This window comes from Meles meles, chromosome 2 (genome assembly GCF_922984935.1).
Source record: "Meles meles chromosome 2, mMelMel3.1 paternal haplotype, whole genome shotgun sequence".
NCBI classification, from domain to species: domain Eukaryota; kingdom Metazoa; phylum Chordata; class Mammalia; order Carnivora; family Mustelidae; genus Meles; species Meles meles.
In genome coordinates this window covers 92,848,955-92,866,305 of record NC_060067.1, presented here as the reverse complement: position 1 = coordinate 92,866,305, position 17,351 = coordinate 92,848,955, and the positions used below count along the sequence as shown (strand labels likewise).

At 36.7% G+C, this 17,351-nt stretch overlaps 1 protein-coding gene across 1 annotated transcript in view; it reads right to left on the bottom strand.

Annotated features, from left to right (window-relative positions):
• PRSS12 (serine protease 12) overlaps positions 1–17,351 on the bottom strand; it is a 71,079-nt gene that overhangs the window by 28,643 nt on the left and 25,085 nt on the right. Inside the window, exons 5-7 of the mRNA XM_045997483.1 lie at positions 8,960–9,138; positions 7,050–7,191; positions 3,611–3,807 (exon numbers count right to left, since the gene is read on the bottom strand). Coding sequence (XP_045853439.1) covers positions 3,611–3,807; positions 7,050–7,191; positions 8,960–9,138 — 518 coding nt within the window. The remainder of the gene's footprint in view (positions 1–3,610; positions 3,808–7,049; positions 7,192–8,959; positions 9,139–17,351) is intronic.

The following is a 17,351-nucleotide window of genomic DNA, read 5'->3' as shown; positions in this document are numbered from 1 at the left end:
GAAGAGACTATATGAAGATGCACAGGGTGAAGAGGACCATCTGTAAGACAAGGAGAGAGGCCTGGAACAGAGCCTTCCCTCTTAGCCCTCAGAGGGAACCAATCCTGATGGCCCCTTGATTTTGGACTCCAGAAATGTAAGACAATATATACCTGTTGTGTAAGCTATCCACTGTGATGCTTTGTTACAGCAGCCCAAGCAAATTAATACCCTTCAGATTCTAGAAGGGTCTTCAGCTTCAGGGCCCCTGAGATTTACTGATAAGGATTTAGGGAAAATCATGAAGCAAGCTGAATTCAGCAGAACTAAGGAGGTGAAGTAAGCAGCTAAAGAACAAAATATCATTTCTGTTTAAACCAGCATATGAAAGTACTAGATTGGCATTTGTTGAGTGACAGAAAATACTGTTGGCAACATGGACATGTCCTACTTTGAGTCTTCTGATCCATTTTTATACTTTTCCATCCTCCTTTGTTACCCTCAGAGTTGCTGGCTCTTTAGTTTCTATCCCCGTCATACTCACTTTGTGGGCCAGGTATCTGTCTACTATTATCTATCTACTAGTTATCATAGTAGAATCGATAAAGCAAAGTCAAAATCAACAGATGTTTTTGGAGTGCCTACTCTCTGCACTGCTTACAATAGCTAAGAAACTTGGGGTTTTAGTCATGGCACAAAACAGAGTATACTTGAAACTTTACATTTCTTATTAATCTATCTGAAAGTCTGGAATTTTTGTGTTTCTTTTAAGGAATAAGATAGAAAAGTGATCTTCAAAGGGAAAAAAAACCTAAAAAAGGTGAAATCCTTTTCTTAAAGTTATAAATTTTTACATTTTTGGATGTTTGGTCCAAAATTAAGAAAACATGTGCACATGGAATGAGATCTTCATTTTTCATTCTAGGCATTTTATGGACAGTTTTTCATAAACCATAAAAATAAAAATGATAAAGTGTTTCTAAAGCCTCAATTACATGCTTCGTACAAATAATGCATGCAGTATTTCTGAACCTAATTTCAGGGCTTCATTTTACAAAATTGTTGGATTTTCAATGCTTGAAGGGAAAATTGGAAGACATTTAGGTTGACAGTCTATCAATACCATCTTACTGTTTAAGTTCTTTTTGTTATGGTAGCAATAATATACATGTTTTATTTCTAAAATCTTAAATATAAAATGCTCGGGAAAACTAAACAGTACAATGGGTATATAGTATCTTAAATCATATGTAATTTTATATTTCAAACCTGGACTTCCAATAGCGTTTTCTTTATTTTAATTCTCCTATAACATTGATTTAATACATTATTTCTAGAAAATAATATTTTTAGAGAAGATAAAATTTAGCTAAGTTAAAAGTCACAATGTTATGCTATAAAATTGGGTAAGAGACCATCTCACTGGGGACAAAATCTCTCTAGGATTTAATACTCTGAGATTCAGAATTGGTGCAATACTGGGGTGCCTGGCTGGTTCCAGAAGAGCATGCAGCTCCTGATCTCAGGGCCATAAGTTCGAGCCCCATGCTGGGTGTAGAGATTACTTAAGTAAATAAAACTTTAAAAAAAATTGGTGTAATATTCAAACGAGAAATCCACATACTTACCATCCCACAATTTTCCCCCCAGTTCACACAGGGTATTAACTGCATTCTTACTAGAATTACTTTAATTGAATTAGAATATTGCTTTTGAGCATTCCATCTACCACACACCCAAATATAAAAAGTGTATATTGATCAATTATTAATTTTGAGGACTTCAATTCACATCTAAAGTTAAGGTCCACAAGTTACCTCTCAAACACTTGAAAACAGTAATAGTCTTACAACTCACTATTACAGTGCAAAGAAGTAAAAAATCTCAATTGTTTTTAAAATGCTATTTTTTATATTACAATTCCATGATTTCCTTCTCTAAGTTTGTTTTAAATATGCAGTCCTTTTTGATAAGTGGGAAGATAATGATCTCTTTGGATGAATAAGTGGTAATATGATTCTATTCCAAAAGTATATTTGGCCCAGACATAATGTTCTTCAGACAAATGAATAGTTAATAGATGTATTACTGAAATTAGGACCAAAGACATTTATAATAATGATCACATATTTTATTAATAATTATCATCCTCAGCTTTTTAAATTTTTAAAAATATATAGTATCCTAGAATTAAAGATTTTCAGGGGAATTGGAAAAATTAGTTGCCTGACCATATGCATGCATTTAACCACACAGGCTTCCAGGGGACTCTGATTATAATAATTTGTATAGTATTTAGAGTACTTCATCACCTGGAGTACTGATGCAATATGCCTCAGTAGATCACTTCGTGATCCAAATACTTGCTATCTGGGGCCAAGGGTATCCATGTCTAGCAAACATGTTCTATTTCCTCCAGCCACACACAATCACTCCTCACTTAATCCCGGGAGGATCAGAAATCCCGCAGAAGAAAGGAGGACAAATGAAAAGCAAAACTGAAAGTATGACTAACGGGGGGAGTAAAATGTTCTATTTCTCCTTGGTACCATGTTAGGTTAGAGCAGTGAGTCACCATGATCTCACAGGTTAGAGTACAACGAGGAATCAACTACATACTTTGACAAATTCAAGTATACAATAAATACTGTGGGATTGAACAAGTTGTGTTATTTTATAATGTGAAGAGTAAAGCTTCATAGTCTCAAAACAGAAAGATGCAAAAGGGGTTGATGCAACTCTGAGGTGAAAAGTAAGGACCACTTGTGATGACTTTAACATTTATTCACCAAAAACTATGTGTTTCGATATATAATGGAGCCATGGTAGTCTTGGCAATTCTTTTTAATATCTCCCTCTATATTTTTCATTTATAATTATTCTGCCATCCTCAAAGGATGTTAAGATGTTAAGAACAGTCAGATGTTAAGTCGGTCAAGGACATGTAGTTGCTCTCTGCTTACAGAAGGATTTTTACCCACAAATATTTCCAGACTGTTAGACGAACTAGTCACATTTTATCTGACCAGAGATATAAAGAAATTTGGAATGGGGGAATAGTAAAGGACACAGATGGGTTTCTAGAGTAACAGGATATCTTAGAAAGATGGTTGGGTTATTTACCCCAATAATCCTCTTAGGAACCCACTGAGAAACTGGGAAGATCTATGTGAGTACAGAGCAATGAATGACTGGTGACCAACGACTGACAAGGCCTTGGGACTAAAGAAGAAATAAATCATGGGGAATGCAAGAGAGAGCTATTGTTTTGTTCTAATTTTTTTTTTTAAATCCCATCCTAAATCATTCATTAGAATTCAAGGTGAATGAGAATCAGAGCAGGTGACCAATCGGGGGGAAATGGACACCACAGCTTCCTTATTCCATCTTTCAGATACATGTGATTTTAAAGATTTTTAGTGAGAAACTTAGGCTTCTATGTAAAGAATAATAACTTGAGGAATAGAAATTTTATAACCTTGGTGGAAAGACTCAAAAGTTTTTTCAGAGCATCATAGAAAACTGACTTAAAAAAAGCCAAAGCTGAGAAATGCTTCCCATTCCAGTCCATTGGAGAGAGGTGCAATGGGGGTTGAATTATGGCTACTCCAAAGCTGTGGCCAATCCTCACCCAGAGATAGTCTGTATCCATTGCCACCAGGGTAGCAGGTGATGCCAACATCCTCCCGATGGCTGCAGTCATGCCTTCCCCACTGCCTCCGGGAACACTGAACCAAACTGGACTCCTTTCCTGAGCAGCTGACGTCATCCAACCATATGGGCCCTGTGCTTTCTTCAAAGTGGTTTGCAGAGGCTTGTTTGCCATATCTGTGGCAATAAAATAAACACTGTGCATAGAACTGCTGTCTCTTGTTTCAAGGAACCACAAATCATAAAACAAACAACCTGATTAATCATCATAACTCCAGAGGATAAGTGCTTGTTCTTTCTCTTATCTGAAGGACACAGTTTCAGGGCACCTGGGTGGCTCAGTCAGTTAAGTGTCTGCCTTCAGCTCAGGTCATGATCTCAAGGTCCCGGGATTGAGCCCCCCACTGGGCTCCCTGCTCAGCAGGGAGCCTGCTTCTCCCTCTGCCTGCTGCCCCTGCACTTGTGCTCTCTTTCACTCTCTTTCTCAAGGGAGTATGCACTCAAAATAAACAAATAAATCTAAAAAATAAAATAAAACTCTGAAAGACACAGTTCAAGAGCAGTGTTCACCCCATCACACATTTCGATCATCTTAACAATTTTTTATTGACTCAACAGGTACCTAATGGGTAATTAATCTTTTTTCCCCATTCATTCTTGTGTTTTGGCTACAATTTAACTCACCAACCAGAGAGAACGCACAACAAAGAAATGGACCTCCCATTTCTGACAATGGAAATAACACCATAAACCATAAAATTAGAACAGTTGTCTTGTATTGGCCTCTCAAGAGCCGCCTGAGCTCTTCTGATTTCATCAGCTCCTCTAGACCTCTTTGGCGTCATCTCTTCCAAAATAAAAACTGTGTATTACTTCAGTGACTCCTCAAGCACTAGACCCAATTCATGATAAGACTTGGATTTCGGCTCACCAAAATCAGAATAATGGTGATGCTCTTTGCTTTTCATTAAGTTACATAAATCTGATTTTTAAAATTGTATAAATTATATTTGAGTTCCAATTGACTTTCTTTGTAACAATGCTCTACAAAAAATTATAATAAATATATACATTGTGGAAACAGGAAAAAGCTGCAAAATAAAAAGTTGGTAACTAAGTCACAATCTGTACTTTCATTCATCCTTCCCCCAATTTTGTTTTCTTTATTCTGCAAAACCCAAACCTCTAGAAATCACTAAGTTAAAAATTATTTAAGGTGTCTTTCAGTTCTAAGCGTCTATGTAATTAAACTCATACTCATAAAATTTTGTCAATCACTTCCTTCACTGAATGTTTTTACTATTTCTATATAAAGAATATGAAGAAATCTTTCTCGCGTTAATTTTCCCATTTTCTTTCCTGTGCACTTATTTATTACATTTAAGAAGATGAACATTTTAATAAATTAAAAACAGTGCAACTTTTCATTATTCTAGGACTTCCATTTTGCTAACTAATCAAATCTTAGCGAGAAAAAAATTATCCTAAATCTCATACTGCTACCACTTTGAATTTACACCATTTTTCCACAAAATGCATCAATCTGATTACTTTCTGTCCATATCAACTATATAACAGATAACAAGATTTCATTTTGTACAAAGAAACCCAGAGTTCACCCCTTCCTTAATTCAAAACGTACTGTTATAGAAATGTCTCTGTAAACCAAAAAGTAAATGTGGCCCACGCTTATCCTACCTTCTAACACGATCATTTAGAACTTTTAACAAATATTAGTGAAAACATTTTTAGAACCATTAAGGTGATATTCTGTATACATGAGAAAAACTGAATATATTTGTGAAACAAAATTTTAAAAGTATGGAGAAAAACTGTCACTCCCTTGTTTTCATTAATAAGGCAAAATATAAATATAGTAACTAATAGTATCTATGAATCTTTCTAAATCTGTGAAAATGGAATACAGTTCTCAGGCCTAACAGAGATTCATTCAAAGATGAAATGGCACTTATTAAATAATTCTTATTAATTAAACATTAATATTTATTTGGCTGGTACGTCATATCCCTTGACACAGTAATCACAACCACACTGCCCATGAAAATGCAAAATATTGGGCAATAACACGTATTTATATCTTCATGGTATCATTGTTTATAATAGGAAAAATTAAACTAACCTAAATATTAAGTAAATTATGGTATGAACATTTAATGGACATTATGTTGTCATTAAAAATTATGACTGTAGTAATATAAAGTTAAATAATATGGATAGGAAAAACACATACTATCAGTTGTTATAAAATTATACACATAAATTATTATAATAATGGTATAAGAATGGAAAAATTATGGGTAGGTTTTTAATTTTTATCTTCTAAGCTCTAGTATTTTATACTACTTTTACGAATTTAAAAATATGTTTAAACATGATGATACTTGGCTTGGATGAAAGTATATTTTTAAGGTTTAATGAATATTTGCAATTAGCTCTATCTCAAGCATAAAATGATTTTGTCAGTTTTTTCAAGCTTGAGACAATTAATTCAAGCATGACCCAGAAATATGAAAAACAAGAAAGAATGGGCATTCATGGGCTTCATTCAAATAGCAGCGAAAAGGCATCATTTGCGGTTACTCTGGAATGCAGTATGTGTGTGACACGAAATCCACTGACCAAAGTGTGATACTAGATTTTACGAGTCAGGTCAAGGGTGAGTTGGAAAGGTCACCTCATGACAAGAAAGCCATTTTTCTCAAATAACAGTGATAATTATCATCACATTTGAGAAAGGGAGTAATGTAATACCAAAGCATGTGACACTTGACTTCCCTGCAATTTTGGACACGATGATGTCAGAGCCAACACCATCTAATAGCAGTGATGCGTCCGAATAAGACCGAGCATTCAAAGCATACAGTCTTACTTGGATAGACACAAAGAAACCTAGGGGCACCTGGGTGGCTCAGTGGATTAAGTCTGTCTTTGGCTCAGGTCATGATCAGGTCCTGGGATCGAGCCCCACATCGGGCTCTCTGCTCAGCAGGAAGTCTGCTTCCCCCTGCCCCCCGCCTGCCTCTCTGCCTACTTGGGATCCCTCTCCCTGTCAAATAAATAAATAAAATCTTTAAAAAAAAAAAAAAAGGAAATCTAAAAGTCACCCGTGGCTCTAACCAATTACTCAAGAAGGGTGGTGACAGGAAAGGTAATAAGATAAATAACAAGATATGGTTATTCATCATCACAGAAAATGATTACCGTTATTTATGAGATTTTTTGGTCCTTCCATATATAGAGAGGGGAATAGGTAGGTAGGTGGGTAGACAGATGGACAGGTAGACAGATGACAGAGAACACGTATTGTTAGTATGACAGAAATTACAAGTAAGGATTATAAAATGAGAATTTAAAAAATATAATTTGGCATTTAGCTGCCTCACATCAATGGGCCTTACTTAAATCCCAGCTGTCGGCAAACCACATATGTATTCAGCTCAGTCCAGCCGTCGTCACAGACAGTCCCCCACCATCCCCGGTGATACACCTCCAGCCGGCCCTCGTGGCTGCCTTTACCACCTCCAAGTCGGATGACTCCATCTGTGGGAAGGAGGAGACCCAGAAACTAAGAAAATTAATGCTCAAAAAAGGGAGAAAAACATTTTAACTTCACTAGAATTATCACCTATTCAGGTCGCTCTCAAGGCCTTTTGTTAAACTTATTTTGGGACAGTGTTCAATGATCTGAGGTCACTGGATTGTTTCTGAAGTATGACATAACCATATCCGTCCTAAGAAAATACTCTTCTTATTTGTACTTCTATTTCCTGAGTAGAAAAATATATTCTGATATAATTCCAAAGTAGTTATTTGGATTTCCCCAGATTAAACAAATATTTGGGAAATTTCTTGTAGCTTCAGTCTTGGTAATAGGAGAAATATCAGTCATTTACATTTAAAAAATAAGAAAACAGTAACTTGGAAATAGTTTGAAATTGTAGCTGCAAATGAAAAAATTCTGAAATACAAAGACAGAAAAAGCTATTCTGGTTAAAGTGTGATCTATCATGTCAATGCATTTATTATTCCTTAGGCATTCATAAATTATAAAAGCTAGAGTACATGTCTCGCTATTGCTCTTTTATTGATAATACAGATCTGAATTTGAAGCTTATGAGTTCAATGAATAATTAATCCGCAGAGAACCCTATCAAGAGCTTCTAAGCAGATATACAATAAATTTATCCCCCAACAAGTAGATTTAGAAGCCTTTTCCAGCCAAAATAATACAAATGCCCCAAATGAAACATATATATAGTCCTGGATAAAGGTCATACTTTTCATGAACCTCTGGGATCTTTAAAATAAATGGTCTCTTAGGAACGCAATCACTTTTTCTTGTAACACTTTACAATCTACAAAACACTGGAACACATTTTACCTCATTTGACCATCACAGTAATGCTACAAGACTCTACTCCTTTGAAAGAGGAGGGAATGGAGACCCAAGAAGATGATGTTCTTTGGCTTAAAATCTGGCATAAATGTTATATTTCTATTGTATTCTATTGTGTATAAACATGTTATTCTAATAAAAACATCACATAGAGAACTATGTAAATAAAAAGGTATAACTTAAGCAATTCATGGGCCCTCCAAAGGTTTTATTTTGATTTTTTAAAGAGAGATTAAAACCCCCAACTTTTTTCTTTAAGTTCTTTTTACCATAGAAACAATGGGTTTGCGATGACCTGACTTCCCTTCTGTCCTTTGCCCTTTTCTTCCCACAAAACATGTACCTACATACACACACACTCATTTTACTCAGACATGCCATTCTTATAACACATGAGACATATCCGGACAAGTGTCCTACAGTCTGGAATAGTCAGAGAATTGAGCACAGCCAAGTTAACTTGGTTCCTTTATTAGTGTGCTTTAACCAAGAATCCCATCAATACAGTTCCACGAGCTATAAACACATTCCGAGAGTCAAGGCAGTTCAATAAATAAATGGACTTAAGTATACGCCTAATAATGTGAAATTTATCATTGCACACTGATTTTGACTGTTAGGCATTATATGTTCCCAAAAATTATATTTTCTGTCTATCTTTTTAGACTATAAAAAAGTGAAAATTTCAGAAATACTTATGAACAAAGACATACCATGTTGATATACAATTTGTGTCAGTTGTTTGGTTTTTGTTTTTTGTGAGTTGTTTTGCTTTGTTTTTAGTTTGATCTGCAGAATTTACTGGTGTGTTCATGTAGTTATATTATCTAAATTGAGAACAGAAAGTAAGCCCAGATGGTGCTGGGGGCAAGGGTTGATAGATTAATGGGGTGAATGGGGTGAAACTCTTACCTGTTAGAGGGGTACAGGACACTCCAGCATCTTCCTTATGGTCACAGTTATGCTCTCCCCAGGAACTCTTTGGACATTGCTCAATAGAAAGCTCATTCCCAGTGCAGCGTACCTCATCCAACATGATTGGACCAGAGCCTTCCCCAAAATACGCCTGATTCCATGCTTTGGCAATGCCACTGAACAAACATAAGAAATCTGGATTAGACACCAAAAAGTCATCTGACATCATTTCTTTTGTCCTAGGAAAGGTATAACTATGATTAATCCATACTGCCCCTGACCAATTCACTCCACAGATCATACATGACTTGCTATACTTCTTTCCTGTTCCTTTGTTTGTCGCTCTTCCTATTTTTGGCCATCACAAGACTGCTAGTTACCCCTGTATACTCACTCTCCTTTTCTTCATTAGTAACGGAACCTCAGATTTTTAGGAGGGCAATGGCTATCCTGAGTAAAGATTCCATTTCCCAGCCTCTTCCCCTTCCAGGTGACTAAGTTTCTTTGTTTTAAAATATACACACCATAAAATTTACTATTTTAACCACTTTTAAGTGTACAGTTCAGTGGCACTAAGTACCTCCTCATTCTTGTGCAACTATCACCACCACCCACCTCCAGAACTCTTTAGTCATCCCGAACTGAAACTCGGGACCCATTTGAGATGACTAAGTTCTATCCAAAGATATTTAGGTAGAAGTGTTGTTGTGTATCACTTCCAGGAAGTATCCTTGTCCCACTTCTTCCTACCTGCTGATTCCCAGGCAGAGATGATGGCCAGAGCTTGAGAAGCTAGACTGGTCCATGAGGTGCCATTCTAAGAATGAGAGAACTACAAGCAAGAAAAAACCCAGATCCAGATGACTGTGGAACCACCAGACTAGCCTGGAGCTGACTACCTCTGGTCTCTACAGAGACAAATAAACTCTTATCTTATTTAAACCACTGTTACTTTCAGTACTCTGTCACTCAGAGCCAATCATATTCCTAATTAAACATCTCTCCACTCAAATTCATGTGCACTAAATTTACTTCTCCCTTAATTCAAAGTGATCCCACATTCTAGAACCCTGGATTTCAGTGAAGAAGTTCACTACTGACTGTTAAAATGATTAATAATTTCAGAAATTGCCATGTCAACCCCTTCTAGCCTTCTAATTTTTGGAGTAGAGCATTTATATTTTCATTTTGTTTTTCAGTGATGCTCCCTATTCAATAATATTCCCATTAGTCTGGTTGCCTTTTTCTCATACCATTATAACTACCTTGAGAATATGCAACCAAAATATATTTAAGGAAAAAAGAAAGTTTACTAAATGATTATAATACTCCAGCAATGGCCAAGTCTTAGAGAGACAACTTCCTGGCCAAAGAAGAACTTGTTTAACTAATTTTACTAGATACTACAAAAGTTTCTTTTAAGAGAACACATGTTTAAAACAAAGCCCAAAACATCTGAAACTTAAAACCTTTAACCATTAGAGCAAACACTCATTCCTTTATCACCTGAGCCACTTTCTGTTTAAAATTCAGAGTTTGGGGGTGCCTGGGTGGCTCAGTGGGTTAAGCCTCTGCCTTCGGCTCAGGTCATGATCTCAGGGTCCTGGGATCAAGTCCCACATTGGGCTCTCTGCTCAGCAGGGAGCCTGCTTCCTCCTCTCTCTCTCTGCCTGCCTCTCTGCCTACTTGTAATCTCTGTCAAATAAATAAATAAAAATCTAAAAAAAAAATTAAAAATTAAAAAAAAAATAAAATTCAGAGTTTTTAAGAGGAAGAATAAAGAAAATGTTTATAAGAAGAGGTTTGAAGGGGGTGCCTGGGTAGTGCAGTGGGTTAAAAAGCCTCTGCCTTTGGCTCAGGTCATCATCCCAGTGTCCTGGGATTAAGCCCCGCATCTGGCTGGCTGCTCATCAGGGAGCCGGCTTCCCCCACCCCACCTCTGCCTGCCTCTCTGCAGGCTGTCTGTCAAATAAATAAATAATATTAAAAAAAAAAAAAGAAAGATGTAAAGAAGGAAGGAAAAGAAAAATAGAGTAGCTTATGCAGGATATTTTCCTAGAGTTAAAATTTTTAAATTTAGAATCCTCACACTTAAATCACTATCTGATATCTGTAATATCGGGGACTCTGAGAAGTCTGCCCAAACAAATATTAAAGATTAATATCTAGTGTAAATCAGACAAATTTGAAAGAAAAAAAAATTCTAACCCAAATGATACTATCAAATAATTTTGTGAGTGAACTTGTTTTACAAGGGAAAAATGACAGAACAAAAAAGCCATTTCTACTCTTCCAGAAAAAAGGAATCAATGCTCAATTAATAGGATTTTTTAAATGAAGTTTCCAGTTATTTCAATGTGTATCTGTGTCCCCAAAGAAGAGTGTAGTGGACATATATATAAGTGTTCATATATTACTGGTCATGTCAAAAAGCTTATTCTTTCCAAGCAGAATCTTTGAGGAAGAAAAGATGTGGAAACAGGCCCTCAGGCTCAAATCTGGGCTCTATCTTTAACAAGCAAAACTGCCCTGGGGAAGTTATAAAAACCTTCCAAGCACAAAATGCTTCTTTTGAACACAGGGATGATAATCGCTCCCTCGGAGGGTTGTAAGAATTAAACTGATGCAAAGTAAGAACTCAATAAACTTTGGTTCCTTTTCCCTCTGGCACTATCAGGAGCTTCCCCCTCACAAATGATGAAGGGCACATTTTTCACTGCTAAGTGACTGATCTAAAACCATTCTGCGTTTAGTTTAAAAAAAACATCATATAGCTTTTGTTCTCTCCGTTCCCCAAGGTAGAGTCAGTGGAATGATGGGAAAGGGAGAATCAGTGAAAATCTCAACATGTTCTGGGTTTAAGGCTGTAAATACATTTTATTCATTTATTTATTTTAAAATCATTTTTTAAAGAATACACTTAGGGGAGTAATTTGTAGCCTATAAAATACCCAACAGATCAGTGTTGTTTTTTATTAAGGATTATGAGATGACAGCCCAAAAGATCATTAAGCTATGAGTTGCATCACTGAACTTGGGATTCCCGTGGCAGAGACACAGATCCTCGGAAGCCAACAATTTCAAGGGTTTCAGTGCACATAGGCATTTTACCAAAAACAATTGTAGTGGCCAATGAATTTTTTTTTTCTAAAGACAGCACTTACGCTCCCAAAAAAAGTATATTCTGTACCAAAATGATCTTGCAAAAGTAGTCTATAAGGTTGTGAAAAAATTAACATGTTTTAAGTTGCCCCTAGTAGAATAAATATCCCCTTCCAAAAGACAATATTCTCAAAACAACATTCAAACTAAACTGAACAAGGGAACAACATGATACCCACTGGAAATAAAACTCTAAAGTCATGTGTATATTGGGACTTAGTTCCGGAATTTGGAAGCCTGAAAAACTGAAATGTACCGTGTTATTTACTAAGCTCGGTTCAAATCAGAAGGGAAGTGCTTGCAGTTGCGTTCCTGAGACCTGCCACACCTTTGTGAAAAGGGAGAATCCAGGACAGGAGCAAAGTGCCCTTGCTGGCAGCTCCTGAGCAGAGAAGAGTAACCACAACCCAAGGGTAAATTCAGCATACCTCCTGTGTTTATAGGGCCCATGCTCTAAGAGGGGCTTTTACATTTTCTAAATGGTAGGGGGAAAAATCAAATCAAGAATGTAATTTTTGACAAGGGAAAACCCTATGAAATTCAAATTTCACTGTCCAGAAATAAGGCTGGATTGGAACAAAGCCTCACTCATTCCCAGCTTAGTGGCTGTGGCTGCTTTTGCACCACAAAGGCACAGTTGAGTGGTTGCAAAGTCCAAAGTATTTACTATCTGGCCCTTTACAGAAAAAGTTTGGTGACCTTTGCTCTAAAGGAAAGAGATTAATGAAAGCAAATATGGAAGCTGACTTAGAGAATACTGAAAGTTGCTTAACGGAGGAGAGGGAGACAGAGGACTGATGCAGGTCATGGGGAAGCCAGAAGGGAAAGCTATGGAGAAAGACCGATTAACAGTCTTCTTGGCTCTTTGCCCTGGGATAAATGCCAGGAAAGAAAAAGATCCTATGGAAGAACATTTCAATGGGTACAATTCACTGAGCCAGGATTAAGTGGTATAAGGAATATGGGAGAATATAAAATTTGATCCCAAACTCATAACAGAAACAAACAATAAATTCCAGATGGTTTAAAAGTCTAAATACTGGAAGGAAGGAAGGAAGGAAGGATGGAAGGAAGGAAGGAAGGAGGGAAGGGGTTGAGAAGGGAGGGTTAAGAAGTTATTGAAATAAAATAAAGAACATAGCACAAGAATAATACCACCTTGGGACAAAGAGGATTTCCTGAGCAAGGTAAGATACCCAGAAGTCAGAAAAAACTAAACAAGTTTAATTTAACCACAAATAAATTTAAGCTCCTGTATAGCAAAATATACCATAATCAGAGCCAAAAGGCAAACCAACAGGCAGGAAGAAATATTTGTAATACATGACAACAATTTTAAAAACCTCCTAAAAATTAATAATAATAATAATGTTATAATTACATTATAATGAAAGACAAAACAACAAACATTTAAAAAATAGGGGCATGGGGGCGATGAGGCTATTCACAGAAGAAATATCGATGGCCACTGAGCATATAAGATGCTGAATGTTACAAGGGTCAAATTTACACAGCAAAAATACATTCTTAGCTAACATATTTTTAGAGATTTAAAAGATTAGTATCATTTTTTGGGTATAATATTTAGGTTAAAAGTTTACAAACTAAAGACATTTTATTACCCAACATCCCCTCCCCTACCTTTTCCCCCCAAAAAACACCCTAAAATAATGATTAGCTGGGAGTGACTCAGGATTGGCTGGGCAGAGTAACTGATATATACTATATTCCAAATATGTTAAAGATCATGTGAGAGAGGTCCTAGGAAAAAGCAAAAGGCCTGATTAATTGCCTCTGAACTGTGTCCCTTCCTTAAGGGAGAACACAAGATGGGAGAGCAACAGCCCCATAATCATGACTCTGAGAAAAGTCATCTATGTTAAAAATACACTCTTAAAACATGAGTTGGGTGTTTTATGATCTTTCTTATAGGTTTCCATATTTCCCACTGTTTATAAACATTTTAATGATCACAAAAATGTTTAACTGAAACAAACTAATCAGAAAAAAACAGAACTAATCACAACAACAACAACAAAAATGTTAACTAGGAAACTATGATGCATCACAAACTAGGTTTTCTGGCTCACTTTCGAGTTTATTAAAATTAAGAAGATACTTATACACACATTCCTTCAGCCACTAGTATTTCCCGGTGCCCTGGACTGTGCTGGCTTTCAGGGCATACCAAAGAAACTCATGACTCTGCCTTTAAAGAAATTCTGTGATATTAGGCAAAGCAACATAAAATTCAAAGATTGTTGGTGTGCCTGGGTGGCTCAGTTGGTTGAGTGTCTGACTCTTGGTTTTGGCTCAGGTCACGATCTCAAGGTCGTGAGATTGAGCCCCACATCAGGCTCCACGCCCAGCTTAAGGTTATCACTCATCATCTCTCTGCCCTTCCCCACTTCTCAAAAAAACAAAAACAAAAGCCAACCTCATGGATTGTTAAAGTCAAAAAAATGCCATGTGAATTCAACAGTTATGTGTTCATTGTCCCTCATTTATGAAAATTATTCCACCACCCTCCCTGGCAGTTCATTTGTAATGAAGTCCCAGTATTGCCCTTTTTCTTACTCTCTGGCCACAAAATAAATTTGTGGAATAGGGGTGCTCTGAAATAATACACTGCTTTATTAAGTGATTTTCTGTAAGTCTATTTGACCTACATCTATAACAGCAATGCCCAATAAACACTGAATTGATTCTATGTCTGATCCTCATCCAAAACATTCTTAAACCTATTTGGCTACTCTAACTGTATTTGTATAAAGTTTGTTTTTATCGAAAAAGCCCAAATAAATAGCATCATCTGACTGATCAAGCACCAGACTAAGTTACGACTTTGAACAGACACAGAATATAGTTAGGCAATTCTATTGTGCAAGGTAATTGTTTATTAGGTTATACAAGATTGGTCCTTTAACTACAAATACCAGTGCGTGACACAACTTATAAATGAAAAAATTCATTGTTAATGGTCGATATCCTAGATTTCTCTCTGGAGAACAATCCCCTGCATTTCCAGTAGTGATACTGGATGCACACAGAATGCTTACTGTAGGCCAGCACTGGTCTACCAGGTTTATGTGTATTAACTCATTTAATCCTCCCTACAACCCCATATTCTGATCCCCAATTTACAGAAGAGGAAACTGAGGCCCAGAAATTACATAATTTGCCCAGTATTACACCACCACTGCTGGTGAAGCTTGTCTGGCTACATAGGTAACTCTGAAGCACTTGACTATATAAAGCCTCAGGGGAGCACTTTAAGGGGGGGGGGGCAACCTCAAATACAGTCTATCAGCATTTTCTCCCTACAGTGAACTTTTATCTCTTGACTTCTCTATTTCTCTCAGCCCTATATTTGTATTTATTCTTATTAACCCCTGACTATTTGGCAAATAGTATAAAATGAAAAAAAAAATTCTACACTGGGAAATCTCAAGATTCTGGTTGTTGGGGTGCCTGGTTGGCTCGGTTGGTTGAGCGTCCGACTCTTGATCTCATTTTGATATCAGATCAGGTCTTGATCTCTTGGTTGTGAGTTCAAGCCCCGTGATGGGCTCCATGTTGGCCATGGAGTCTACTTTAAAAAAAAAAAGAAAAAAAGAGGATTTTGGTTCTCACTTAACAGTATGACTTTAGGGCTTTGGGTAATCTTAGAGGGCCTAATTTCCTCTTCTTTTACACAAGGTCTCCAGGTTCTCTTTATGATAAAATCTACAAAATACAAAAAAGAAATTAATAAACAGATAAAAAAGCAAAGAAGTATTTTTTAAAAAGCAATCTGTACCACATTTTTATTCTAACCACTCAATAAAGTAGTTTTGTATGATAATTTTATAGCCAAAAAAAATAATAAACTAAGAAAGATGTATTTACAATTTTTTAAATTCCTAAGTAAGTTATGGCATATCCACACAATAAAATATGATGTCATCGTTCTAAACTATGTTTTTAAGAGTTTTGAAAGACATGGGAAAAGTCTTTATTTTAATTGCACAAAAGGAACTCTGATTAAAATGTCTCTACCTGGAATGCAAGCTGGTACAGCCTCTCTGAAAAATAGTATGGAGGTTCTTCAAGAAACTAAAAATAGAGCTACCCTACAACCCAGTAATTGTACTACTAGGAATTTACCCCAGAGATACAGACGTAGTGATCCAAAGGGGCATGTGCACTCCAATGTTCATAGCAGCAATGTCCACAATAGCCAAACTGTGGAAAGAGCCTAGATGTCCATCAACAAATGAATGGATAAAAGATATGGTACACACACACACACACACACACACACACACACACACACACACAATGGAAGACTACTCAGCCATCAGAAGGGATGAAATCTTATCCTTTATAACGACATGGTTAGAACTGGAGGGTATTATGCTGAGTGAGATAGAAAGACAATTATCATATGGATTCACTCATATGAGGAATATAAAGGTGCAGAGGATCATAGGGAAAAGGAGTTAAAAATGGAATGGGAAGAAATCAGAGAGGGAGATAAACCATGAGAGGCTCTTAACTGTAAGAAAGAAACAGGGTTTTGGAGCGTAGGTGGGTGGAGGGATGGGTAATTGGGTGATGGGCATTAAGGAGGGCATGTGATGTGATGAGCACTGGGTGTTATTGCAACGGATGAATTACTGAACTCTATATCTGAAACTAATGATTTTCTGTATGTTGGCTAATTGAAATTAAATAAAAATAAATAAAAATAAAATGTTTCTACCTGAAACTTCGCTGTGTACACGCACATTCTCAAGACAATTTTCTAACATCTGGCTGCTTCGTTTCCTGCTCCTAATCTTTCTCCAAGTTCTGGTTTACTCAAATTTAAGTATCAAAAGTACTGTCATTTCTTTTGTGTTTAGGAAACTTGCCAGCTACCAAAATCCACAGACACCATTAAAAGATGAAAGCCGGGGCGCCTGGGTGGCTCAGTGGGTTAAAGCCTCTGTCTTCAGCTCAGGTCATGATCCCAGGGTCCTGGGATCGAGCCCCACATCGGGCTCTCTGCTCAGCGAGCAGCCTGCTTTCCTCTCTCTCTGCCTGCCTCTCTGCCTACTTGTGATCTCTCTGTCGAATAAACATTTAAAAAAAAAAAAAAAAGATGAAAGCCAACAAAACAGCATCTCACGAAGAAACTGTAACCCCCACTCCAGGGAGGCATGATGTCATTTCCCTTTGGAAATTCAACAAACAAATAAAGAGA